The sequence below is a fragment of the Lodderomyces elongisporus genome, chromosome 3 (genome assembly GCF_030384665.1).
Source record: "Lodderomyces elongisporus chromosome 3, complete sequence".
Classification (NCBI taxonomy): Eukaryota; Fungi; Ascomycota; class Pichiomycetes; order Serinales; family Debaryomycetaceae; genus Lodderomyces; species Lodderomyces elongisporus.
This window is the reverse complement of record NC_083675.1, coordinates 2,273,753-2,287,423: the sequence shown is the minus strand read 5'-3', so window position 1 is coordinate 2,287,423 and position 13,671 is coordinate 2,273,753. Positions and strand designations below refer to the sequence as shown.

Sequence of the window (13,671 nt, the reverse complement as noted above, 5' to 3'; positions counted from 1 at the left end):
ATATTAGTTGAGTTCTAATCTCTGTTTTTCCTTTCTTATTTCGTTCTCGTTCTCGTTTTTTTTTTACTTTTCTTTTTTTACTTCTTTTTTTTTCGCTATGTGTCGCATAGCACTGTCACAAGTAACAAGTGTACGACTGCTGAGCATCGGTTTGAGCTGGTAGCTCACCGATACCAGCGGTTTGAGTTCGTGACTTGATAGGCTATATTCCAACTAAGTGTAATTGTCAATGATCGCACCTATAAAGGTCTCAATGCTCATAAGTTAAGAGAGTAAATTGTCTCATACAAAGTCACTAGTAAGGAGAATCGTGAGAGTATACACTCCGCACGTTCACCTAGTGATTTGTGTTCAATGTAGTTGACCGTATAAAATCTATATTTTACCGATATTTCTCTATAATAGTGATAAGTTAATTTTACCACTTCTCGTTCCTATTTATATAAACTCATCTTGTTTGAAGTTTCAAGTTTCCTATGTCGTGCAATATTCTCCAAATATTCACTTAGCGGAAACGAGGGCACAGAGCGTCCAATGTGTGTCGCACTGTGACATCCTCCCCCCCTTCAGAGTCTGAATGAGCGATACGGCCTTATTTTCATTGCATTTCGGAAAAAATTGATTTGAGGTAAAATAACTGTACAAATTGATGATAACCGTTGTGGCCTCCCCCCCTGCAAAGTAGAAAATCATTTTGTAGTACTAAGCGGAGCGGCAACAAACGGTTTCAACATCTCCCTAGTATACTGACGTTTCATGGGAATGCCTTGGAGGTTACTAAGATAGTAAATCCTCGACAGCACCTTCCGGACAACGAAAGGACCCGACCAATTCAAGCCCATCTTGTTGGTAGCAGCATCGTAAACTAAGACTAAGTCTCCTTTCTTGATCGGTACATTAGTGTCATAACGTTTGTCAAAAACTTCCTTCTGATGATCCCGATCGCGGCGTTGAGTTTCCTTAGCAGAGTCTTCCTGTTGTTTACGGAAATAAAACTGACCAACGCGGAACTTGAATAGTTCGTCCTCCGTGTATTGTTGTATATCAGATGGTGTTTGCATCAATGATTGGAGCAGATTATTACCTTCAAATCCAAAAACCAAGTATTGTGGTGTGAATCCCGTACGTTTACGAACCGTAGTACGATCCACCCACAATGCAGCATTCAAAACTTTGCTCAAATTCTTATTCTCTGGAACCAGTTTGATGAATCTGATAAGTCGTTTGTGCGACGCTTCGATCATCCCATTCCCCTGCGGATGGTACGGTACAGAATAAGATGGAGAAATGCCATAATTTGAGAGCAATTGCTGGAGGACCTCATTGTGAAATTCACGACCATTGTCGGTTTTCAAAACACTAAAGGTTCCTACACGAGCAATAAAGTTTGAATAAATAAAGTCGGCTACTGCCTCTGCAGTAACCTTTGGTAAAACCTGAGCTTCGGGCCATCCCAGAAATTCGTCACGTGCAACGACAACAGTAGCGTCACGGAGCTTAACGCAGTCACAGACGATTGTATGAAACATACCAGCCGGGTAGTTCAAGTACAATGGATCCCGCTGCCTAGTTGCAGGTTGGTCCTTTTGACAATAAACACACCGTTTGATATAGTCGGCAAGTCTGCGATAGAGGTTCGGAATGTAGAATCCAGTATTTATTAGATTGAACGTAGTCTCAACTCCTGGGTGACCACGATCTCTATGAGCAAGATTGAATATGTGTTCAACCTGATTGTTCTCATAAACGACGCGTCGAGTGTATGAACCGGTCCGACCTAACTTGTAAAGGATTCCATCATGTAAATAGAACTCTAGTGCGCGGTTGATGAAACGTCTGGCGTCAGCAGGTGCGTTGTGCGAAACGGGAATGGTACGTGCCTCAAGGTACTTTCTAAGCGCTTGAAGTGGGATCTTCTTATAACTGTTATTAGGCTCAGCTTCAATGGTAACAACATTAACTTCTGCTAGTACTTTAGGATCCAACTTCGCCCTAAACTCGGCAATAGCTTCTCTGACCTCATAATGATCAGTCTGCGGAGTAGACGTGTGGCATCGGCTAAGAGCATCGGCAATGATGTTTTTCAGTCCATCAATGTGATGGATCTGATAGTTGAAGGTCCTGATGAAGTTCAACCATTTGTAAACCCGATTTACAAAGTGTGAATTATCGAGTGGTTTATTCATCACAAGGACAAGAGCTTTGTTGTCACAGTACAAATGAATGACCCCAGTAAATCCAAACAAGAGTGGATGGATTGCATCAAACGTCTTATAAATACTGAAAAGTTCCTTTTCGTAAATAGTATAGTTCTTTTCAGAACCATGGAACTTTCCAGAATAGCACAGGACTAGTTTCGATTCTCCAGCCGCATTGGTGTTTTGCAACACACCACCCCAAGAGTCTGTCGAAGCATCAGTGTGGACAGTAATGAGGTCCTTAAAATTAAGGGGTTGGAGAATCGGTTGGTTGGTTAGTACTGTGATGATTTGGTGGAAAAACCGCTTAGTTGTAGGATCCCAATGAATCTGATGCTTGGGTTCCTTCCTTGCTTGATTGACTAAGTTGTAGAGGGGAGCAGTCAACTCAGCATGCCCTACAATCAACTGTCGGTAATAATTGACCAAGCCAAGGAAACTTTCTAGCTGTTTGACCGTGTTAGGGAGTGGGTAATTCAATAATGCATCCACTTGACCCCTAATTAACGTTTTCCCTGCAGGTGAAATATGGTATCCAAGAAAATCACATTCAGGTACAGCGATCTTTAACTTCGCAGGGTTAATCTTCAAGCCAGCATTGGTTAGAAGACGGAACACTTCGACAATCTTATCTAGGTGTTCTCGAACCAGTGAGTCGGTAAGTTCATCTACTTTGGGACCCACGATGGCAATGTCGTCAATAAAACACATCACATCCTTCGCAACTGGGCTCAAAATCTTTTGTAAGATAGAACTAAACTCACTTACTGAATTGATATATCCTTGAGGAAGGACAGCATACTTCAACAAACCTAACGGGCTGTTAAAACTGGTAACATCGCTAGTAGCAGCATCCAATGGTATTTGAAAATACGCATTCTGCACATCAATAGTACTTATAAACCAACAACCACTAATCTCTGTAGTGAGATCATCCACGGAGAGTGGGTGACCCCCTTCCAACTCCACATTTTTGTTGAGTTCCCGAAGGTCAATCAACAATCGATGCCTTCCATCCTTCTTACTTATGAGAAACCATGGGTTCCGATAAGTCGCATCACTATAGACCAATTGCCCCTGTCGTATCATTTCTTGGAGAATCTCTACTGCAGCGGTACGTTTAGATCCTAATGGGATCGATTTCATCCGCCAGTGAACATTCGGATCTCGCAAGTTGATACGAACGGGAGGGTGTATTTCAGGCTTAAGTCTGCCAGGGTCTCCACCTTTAATGTAGAAGACATCAGACACCTCAGCACATTGGTCCACGAAATACCGAATATCATCTTCGCTCGCCCTAGACCCGGTAAATGCAGGTCGAAGCATCTCTGAAAGGGGAGGAATGACGACGGTTTGACTCACTTGGACAGTTGGAAATGAATCGATGTGGTAGTTAGAATCCCCATCGTAACGAATAGGGAATTTATGAATGTTGCCATTCGCGCGGAAACGTAACTCTCGTTTATCACCATCATCAGTAAACCCAATGGAGAGTTTGTGCGCATCTTGGAATGGCAACCCGAGTAGTACCTGACCAACAGGAATTTGCTCGTGCAAATAGAGGATTGCAGGTAAGGAGATGAAATGGACAGTAACATCTAAAAACACTCCCTGAGTAATTGCTTTGGTGTCATTATTAACACCTTGAACAAATACTGGCTGGCTCAAGGGAAAAGGCTTAATTGGTAACCCTTTTAGTGTTTGCGGGTTGATCAAACTCAACTGGGCCGCGGTGTCGTATTTCATTTCTATCCTACGGCCATGTATGGATGCGGGGAAACAGAGTAGTTCTTGAGTGACCCCTGGTTGGTGGTAGCCTGTCGAAGTGGTCGTCAGATTTACTTCAGTAACAACTGGTTTCTTCTTGAACTTGGCAATACCATCCTTAAGGGCTTTCTGCAAAACATCTCTGTCAACCAACATAGCTTTAGTACTTTCTCTCATCATGGCTCGAGCATCATCGTGCATTCCCAAATACTTCGAAAGATCCATAAACACGAAGAAGTTATGTTTCATGGCATCTTTGAATGCAGCCTGTTTGTCTAGTATGGTCAATTTACTAGTACGTACTCGGCGCTGACTTTTCCGCTGTGGATCAGTGGAATCGTCAGCAAGGTGGTGTGGTTGGTCGGACGTTGCACTTAATTTGGCAAGCTCATCTAGCTGATTCTCTCTCAAGATGTCTTCGACACTAAAGAGTTTAATTGAATCGTCAGCCACTGGGGAGTCAACTCCATCATCAGCGGTAGCATTTGCCTGTTCCTCATTAAGTGGTTCATTAACAACAACGTCAGATTTCACCTTAGGCACTTCTTCTTGAGGGTGACTCATCATGTTTCCATTCTCCGGTGGCGTAGAAGTCTGTTCAATTCCTTTTCCTTCGGATAGGAATAACTTTAACTCTTCATCAGGATCTACGGTGTCCTCCATGGCTAGGTTTTCTAATTCCCTATCCATTGTCAGTGCGGAGGGTTCGAACCGAATACCAGCCGAGCTAGGTTCTTCATACTCGTAGTCTGGGTCTACGTCTATGTTTTCATCTGGAAACTGGAGTTCCAGGAATGGTAAATGTGAGTCATAGGGTGGAGACTGCTCTCCGATCGGCGGGGACTCAGTGTCTAATTCCCGTCGGGACTCCTGCATAGATTGCTCTGTTACAGGGCTAGGTGCGCTTTCACGCTCCACTCTCTCCATCTCCTGCCGTTGTCTAACTGCTGCATTGAGTTGCTGTTTCACCTTATCAGCCTTCAACTTATTGTGAGCATCTTTTCGCGAGCTAGGGAGATGGGCTTTCTTCGCAGTCCAATCCTTCACTACCTTCTTAGCAGATTGAGCATTGGCTGCGTGCACCAAGTAAACCGGGACGTCATCAATCATGATGGGTCCGGGTTTAATCACTTCATCTATTGAATCAGACATTATATGAGAATTAGATTGCATCACTTCTGTCGGTAATCGTTCGTGGTGGGTATTTTCTCTAGAGTTACTAGTGACTGTACTCTTAGGAATAACCTCTACCTCCATAACTTGTGCTGCCTTGGACTTACTTTGTTGGGGGCGTGCGATGCCTCGCATTAGAACTTAGAGATTTCAAGCTCAGGTGTTTTAAAAGGGGACACTTATAGAAATCCATGACCAACGGTTCACCGTTTGCTAAGTAATACTTCCCATCGACTTTCTTTACCAACTTTTCATCCAAAGCAGTCACCAATAAGTGGCAACTATCAACAGTGTGTCTGTACTTTCCACAAAAATTACATTTAGTAGTCTTTTGTGATTTGTCACCTTTAGACACCAGTGTAGTACCGGCATCTTTTTCTTCGTCATCTGAGATAAGATGCATCCTCGTTTGAAATGTTGCATTAACAGCATCCCAGATCCTCTCAAATGTCAAATCGTATGATTTGACACCTTGAATGATTTTATCGTTAGGTTTATTCTTGAGGAGTCCAAGGCCAATCTTTATGATCGACGCATCTTCAAACGTGACTATTGGTCCAGTCCTTCCCGGCTTTTCGATTTTAACTTCCGGGGTCATATACATGATTATTTGATCCATGACACTACCCATCCTTTCGAAAAGGGTCTTAAAGATTGAGATCCATGTTTCCTGTGCTAGGTGAGATGTATTGGTGATCCTCAAATACTTTTTGACAGCAATACCAATAATGGTCATTTTCACTCTAGGATTATGTTTCTTTTTCAAAGCATCATGGATAGCAGTCATAACATCAGTAACTTGGTTCGTTTCTGGAGGAGTGCCCCCATTGCCCAAGATAGGTAAGTAATCAACCACCGGTTGTTCAAAGGGGCCCTCACTCTTACATGACATCTCAATCATGTCCTTCAACGACTCTGACTTCGTCAAATTAGCTCCGTTCCTTAACTCATTAATGATGAGCTTATCAGGAACACCGTAGGTGTGTTTGTGCCACAAAACCGACTTTAACCAGAACATGAAACCTTCCTCATCGGAGAACTTCAAAGGGACACGTTTTGCAATGTCATACTGACCGAGTGCCATATTGTCATTTTGAGTTCTCCCTTGTTTGGCAAGGAGTTTGTCGTAGTACGCCATGAATGCCTTTTCGACAGCTATGTCTGGGACTCGAATGTATGGAATTACCCTGACGTCTTCCCCATGAGGGTACCTCTGTCTTGCCTCGTTTATGATTTGACAAGCTTCTTCATGGCCTTCAACCCAGAATCCGCTATGGACTACTTCTCCATGGTAAAGGATACCATCGTAAGATGCAACAGATCTATCAGATCCATAAGCACTAGGAGTACCACTTTGACGGGATTGGTGAGTCAAGGGTGAAGCGAGTGAGTGTGGCCTCGAGATAGGGAAGTTACGTCCTGGTGAAAATGTGTGTTCTTCCGGATGAACTTTCATTTGCACGTCAGTTGGCAGGGTTATGCTGTTGTTATCATCCGAAATCTGGGCCTTGTTAGCCTCATCGTTCCTAGCTGGTACAGGAGTGCTAAGTTGCGGGACTGTTTGAATCATAGCGGCTTTAAACATAGCAGTCATTTGTTTCATCTGCTCTTGCATCATCATCATCTCAGATTTCAAGTCTAAGATCTCGTTAATCTCAACCTGATTTATTTGAGGAGCTTCTGTCCTTTTCAAACCAGGAGATTCATCTTCACCTTCGCTCATATCGGCTCTTCCCGAGGTAGAAATAGACTGCCCGGAAATTGAAGATGAGTCGACACCAGCAAGGTCTGGTTTACTTGGACCAGGGTTGATACTCCTTGGAGTAGGATTAGAGGTCTTAGAATCTTTTGTTGAAGATGACATTTGTAGTAGAAGTTTTTCAAGTTTTTGGAATAATATTTTGCTTGAATGTAATATGTGATATACTTGGTGTTAAACTTTTTGGTGAAATGTTTTTATGGTAGATAAACCCTTTGTTCCAAATTATCAAGGGTTTCGTTCAATCAATCTCGGGAATACTTATAGTTCTCGTCACGCGAGTAAGAGGTCGTGGACAACAATTTTTGTTGAGTAGGGTGAAAATTTTTCACCAGCGCATAGTCGTGTATCCTGGCCTCATCTTAAAAATTTTGTCGACAATAAATGAGTGCCTCGGATTTGACTCCTCCTATATAGCAGGCGCTAAGTCAGTATCTCTAATAAAGTGATGATTGAACGACCTATTGAAACACTGTAGTTTCATAATAATAATTGGTTGCTTCTTTCGGGATGCAATTCTGTCTTTCTCTCAAGATGCTATATAGTCTTTCTTGCGAGATGCAATTTAGTCTTTCCCTCGGTAGTTACCATCTCCGCCGTTTTTATCTGGTGTAATTCTACCTCACCGATAACCCGTGTAGTTTGTTTAGTCTGCTACCATCATACTCAGATGAGTCCGTAGACAGTAATGATGATTTCTTAAACGCTGCTTTAACGGTGCTTATTTACCTTCTAGAATGTAATAAGTCTTTTTTAAAAAAATGATATAAACCCAAATTAGGGATGTGGTCATTATCCTAAAAATACTTTCCTCGATCTTTGCACCAATTGAGGGTAGCCACCTATACCCGTGCAATCTTCGGTACTCGTTTCAACGCCATGTCTATCACACGTACAGCCTTCAAACTATAGCCAAGTCAGCAGACACGACTCTATTCGGTCTATAGTTGCACTCTGTCTAACGTCTACAACCTTCGCCCTTTGTCAACTGATGGGTGAATATTCCATCATAAAGTGTTGACAGTATACGCTATTTGATATTTTCTGGTGTAGTCTCGGATACGTCCCGATGACTACGATGCATTATGTTCCATTGGACTAAACTCGCATAGTTCTCCAATGAGGAGTAGCTCCTCCTTTAAACTGTAGTTCACAATAGTGAAGCTATTAATTCGTGGATAGGAGATTTACTCTTCCACAGGTCCTTCTCATAAATGATATTGACCAAATGTTGAAATGCCAAGGTATTGAAATGTCATGATCATTCAATATCCTGGTCGACAATACTGCTTAACAGTAGCCTCAACCAATGTATCAATTACTTGAAATATTAGGTAACCATATCAAATCATTCAAACAACATGATTTGCAAGGATTTGAGGTCCTCACTCTGGTCGCCATTCTGTCGCATAGCACTGTCACAAGTAACAAGTGTACGACTGCTGAGCATCGGTTTGAGCTGGTAGCTCACCGATACCAGCGGTTTGAGTTCGTGACTTGATAGGCTATATTCCAACTAAGTGTAATTGTCAATGATCGCACCTATAAAGGTCTCAATGCTCATAAGTTAAGAGAGTAAATTGTCTCATACAAAGTCACTAGTAAGGAGAATCGTGAGAGTATACACTCTGCACGTTCACCTAGTGATTTGTGTTCAATGTAGTTGACCGTATAAAATCTATATTTTACCGATATTTCTCTATAATAGTGATAAGTTAATTTTACCACTTCTCGTTCCTATTTATATAAACTCATCTTGTTTGAAGTTTCAAGTTTCCTATGTCGTGCAATATTCTCCAAATATTCACTTAGCGGAAACGAGGGCACAGAGCGTCCAATGTGTGTCGCACTGTGACACTATGTTTTTCTTTCCGTATAATTTACTATTAGAGTTTTTTTTTCTCACTATCTTTGTAAATACGAAATATATGAAATTGTAAAATAGTTGTAAAAGTCAAAGCACTACATAAAAAATTGCAAACGGGTACTAAAAGAAGAAGAAAAAACGAAGGAAAACGAAGAAAAACGAAAGAAAACAATCTTGTCCTTAATTGCAAACACTCAAAAATGTGTTCCTCAAAAAATATAGATAATATATACCATGTATTATTCTAAAATAAAAAAAAAAAACAAAAACAAGAATTAAACAAAATCTACCCAGCTTCAACTCTTTTAAACAGAATTCCAGTTGTTCTTGCTTTTCCAACCTTCAAAGTCAATCAATGCTTGCATGCACCCCCACTCGGTAATCTTGTTTTGCAACCATACCAAATTCACTGGCTTGGTCAAGTAATCATTACATCCAGCAGTCAATGCATTCTTTCTATCCACAGATGAATTTGAGGAGGCAGTTAATGCAACAATAATAACTGGAGATCGGAACTTATCTGAGTCAAGCATATCTTCTTCTTTCAATTCATGCATTGCTATTTTCTTAATATCATTCTCATCAAACACACCTATTCGATTAAGCCTCTCCAAATGTCTAATCTCTTTTGTCGCCTCAATACCGGATTTCACAGGTAACTGGATATCCATGAGAACCAAGTGGAAACCACCTTTTTTCCATTTGTCAATCGCTTCTTGTCCGTTCTTGGCAATTTGATAATGTATTTTTCGTTTTCGAAGAAACGCACCAAGAATAGCTTGATTAATGGCGTTATCCTCAACAACAAGCACCGAAATAGACGGAAGTACTTTATCCAAAGCAGGATCCGATTTCTCCGACTTTGTATTGCTCTTTGCCGACGCAATTGTTTTTGATATTGATGAAATCTGCTCAGAACTTTTCTCACCCTTGCCAGTATTGTTTTTCAGTGGTGTAGATGATAAGGGAAAAGAGCTAGGCTCTTTAGTTGAAGATCCGCCAGTTTCTTCGTTTTTCAAAGTTGAGGCTTCCAGTGATTCTGATGGCGATGGTGTCATGATTCCGGTGCCGATATCCGAATCACCTTCGGCTTCGGTGTTTTCCTCATCTATCACCTGATTCTTTTGGGAGATACTTTGGTTTTCTGTGCCATTTCCAGAGCTTGCACCTTCAATTGGTGCAGATTTTGCCTTTTGTAATGATAAATTTCTACCCTGACCACCACCAGCGCCCCCATTGCTAAGGTTGTTGTTGTTGTTGTTGTTGTTGTTGTTGTTGTTGTTGTTGTTGTTATTGTTATTGTTATTGTGGCTACTACCAGAAGTGCTGCTCAACGTGAAATTTTTGGGCAACAATAGCACAGCTTGTGGATTAGGTTGAGCTTTATGCACCGGGGAAGTGGCAGTTGTCGAATTTGACCGATTCTGTGCTGATAAAACTGAGGAATCTTTTGTGCCTAAAGTCGACGGAGAAACAGATCTTTCAGGAACAAAATGCAAATGGTTTTGACCACTAAGATGCGGTTTATTTATTGGAAAATGTCTCAGTATCGGTGTTGGCTGGTGCGCATAATGCTGCTGCTGCTGTTGTTGTTGAAGTTGCTGCTGCTGTTGATATTGTGGTCTATACTGAAGCGGAACATCAAACCCCTCTCCTCTGTTCTCATAACTCATCAGTCGGCCATGTTGGAGATACTGATGAGGGTGCTTTGCAAAGGTAGGATCAGTGGGCGATTCTCCCTCTATAGAATAAACATCAATAATCAAGGCATCCTTCATTGTCATTCCGTGGGGATAATGTGTGTCCATAAGTTGCCACACGTTTTGATCCGGCTCCAAGATGGCATAGTTTTCACCTGCTCCTCCACCTGCTCCTCCACTTGTTGTTCCCCCGTTATTTCTTCCCTTAACATTTGGTGATATCGTCGATGTCGATGTAGAAAGTGCCTGCTGCGATCTTGTAGTCAGCAAATCTAGTTTAAGCACGAGGTTCGCAGCATCGTCGTATCTTCCAATCGTGTTTGGATACTTGTCGATAATCAACGACTTCAAGTCATCAACAATACTATCGCTGTATGCTAGGATAGTGGTTGGGTTTCCCAAAGGAGTCCTAACCCAAAGCCTCCTTGGTTTGTTGGACTCAATAAAGGAAGAGGACCACGGTGTTGCTGGATATTTGGAAGAAGCCAGAGGCAACTGTGGATCTGCATTATGTCCCAATGACTTTGATGTGTCTATCAGTAACGATTTCGGGTTATCAGGATAACTCTTGAACATTTTACCTTGAGGATGATAATTCGACAAACTTACAGGTGAGCTTATTGAGTGGCGAGGTATCAGATTCATCGATGGTGATCTAAGTTGGACGTGTGGTCGCACGTCGTTGTTTAGAAATGATTGGCTCATAGTGGTAGAGGCGGCCTATTGTTTATTTATTATCTTCCAAACAGAGGGAGAGGGAGAGGGAGAGGGAGAGGGAGAGTGTATAATTTAGTCTTGGCTGCGGATCTTTTCTAGCTTCCTTCTCCCATTGTAGAACATTTTCTCAGAGGTGAGGTGCGCAATTTTATTCACTCGCACATAATAACATCAACAAAAAAAAAAATTAAAAAAAAAATTAAAAAAAAAATTAAAAAAAAAATTAAAAAAAAAAATTGTAATAAATACATACCAACATGTCACAATAATAGTAACAATGTATTGTCACATAGCAACGTTACTCAACGTAAGTGTGCGACTGCTGTGCACTAGGTTATCGCTACCTGCTCACTAGTACCAGCTATTCTATTTACAACCTAACTGGCTATATTCTGACTAAGTGATTTCGTAACTGTTCTTACCATGATCATGGTATGGTGTTTAAGTGTAAGAAGTAAATTGTCTCATACAATACTCAAGTGAAGGGAATTAGTAGAGTGGCCATTCTCTACCAATATTCACTGATTTGCGTTATACTTGTTGTGACCGTAAAATGTGTTATTTATCGATAATTCTATACAATTTGATAGAAGTCTAGAGTGCGACTTCTACCCACTATTTATATCCTTCTATACTAACTTAATTTGTTTGTTCTCTCATTACCCTGAATAATTGGTAATGACACTAATTTCTGTTTCACAGAAATGATGGCATAATGCGACTTACTTAAGTCGCTATGTGACATTCCTCCCCCCTCTACGAAGAAGGTAGGTGTAACTCTTGGATCTTTGAATCTCATTTTTTTTTTTTTTTTTTTTTTTTTTTTTTTTTTTTTTTTTTTTTTTGTGTGAATTTAGCGTGTTCTGTACCCCCCTTCGAATTGAAATGATTGGATTGGTATATTTTGGGAAGTTCGTTGGGACGTTCCGAACACGTAAATTCATATTTGGGTACTCCTTAGTACGTAGGGTTTGAGCATTTCTCTTGTGTAGCACCTCAGAATCTTGATACCGCTTAAACTTTGCAAATGATAGATTCGGCTCAGTTTTCGCCAAACTTTGTATGGACCTGCCCATCGTTGGGCAAGTTTCCCTTGTGGGCCCTGATTCTTATCAGTTACTAACACTAGATCACCAACTTGTAGTATTGTCGTTGTATCATATCGTTCATCAAATTTGACTTTCTGACGTTCCCGTGCGTTGCGTTGAGTGTCGAGAGCGGATTCAATTTGGGTTGTCCTATGGTACAACTGGCGAAATCGGAATTTAAATAACTCATCCTCAGTGTAAGTAGTATGTTTTGGAGTAATGTCTAGGAAGGACCTCAAAGGACTGTGTCCCTCAAATCCATAGACTAAGTATTGGGGGGAAAACCCAGTCCTCTTCCGTACGGTAGTTCTATCCACCCAAAGTGCGGTCAGCAAGGCATGTTGGAAGTTAACTCGTGGGGGGAGCAGTTGCATAAACCGGATAATCCTTTTATGAGAGGCTTCAATCATACCATTTCCTTGTGGGTGGTAAGGTACGGAATAGGTGGCTTTGATACCGTGAATATCCAATAGTCTCCGGAGTATTCTGTTCGCAAATTCAGGCCCATTGTCAGTCTTCAACGTGTGAAATGAACCAACTCGCGCAATAAAGGCATCAAAAATGAAATCGGCAACCGCTTCAGCGGAAAGTTCAGGGAGAATACGAGCTTCAGCCCACGCCAGGAATTCATCTCTGGCAACAACTATCACGATGTTTCCAATCTTGACACAATCACATACAACAGTGTGAAAGAGGCCTGCGGGAAGGTGAAAGTAGAGTGGGTCTCTCTGTAATGTGGCAGGGCCTTGCTTTTGGCAGTGAAGACATGATGTGGTATATGCTTTTAACCTGCGGTACAAATTCGGGATAAAGGCGTGACAGTTTAATAGGTTGAAGCAGGCTTCTAAGCCTAAGTGACCTCGAGCATCATGGGTAAGTTGGAACAAATTTCGGACTTCGTTGGAGTTGGTTATCACCTTTCGAGTATAGGATCCGTCTTTTCCCCGTTTGTACAATTTACCGTCCTGTAAATAGAACTCTAAAGCCCGGTTAGTAAATCGTTTCAAATCTTTGGATTTCAGGAACGTAGTAGGGATCTCTAAGGTTTTGAGGTAATTTTGGATGTAATGAACATTAATACCTTTGTAGGAGTTATTGGCATTCGTGATTATGTTGACTGTGTTTACCTCGGCGAGGATAGTTGGGTCGAGGCTGTTCCTAAATAGGTTTCGTACCTCCTCAACCGCGTAATTTTCGGCTTGAAGGGAAGACAGGTGACAGCGGCTAAGGGCATCCGCTATGACATTCCTTTTCCCATCAATATGGATGATCATGTAATTGAAAGACCGGATATAATTCAACCACTTGTAAGTTCGGTTTACAAAATGTGAATTTTCCAAAGGCTTATCTAAAACTGTGACAAGTGCTTTGTTGTCGCAGTAGATGTAGAGGATATCTTTAT

General features: G+C 41.4%; 1 protein-coding gene across 1 annotated transcript; it reads right to left on the bottom strand. All coding sequences in view use genetic code 12, as the record gives it.

The window, feature by feature from the left end:
- Positions 1-9,069: 9,069 nt before the first annotated feature.
- Positions 9,070-11,169, bottom strand: MgSsk1 (Two-component response regulator SSK1p; the record flags this gene model as incomplete). Its single annotated transcript, XM_001525684.2, has 1 exon — positions 9,070-11,169. One exon carries the CDS (start codon positions 11,167-11,169, stop codon positions 9,070-9,072), a length of 2,100 nt encoding a protein of 699 aa, XP_001525734.2.
- Between the last annotated feature and the right edge of the window lie 2,502 nt (positions 11,170-13,671).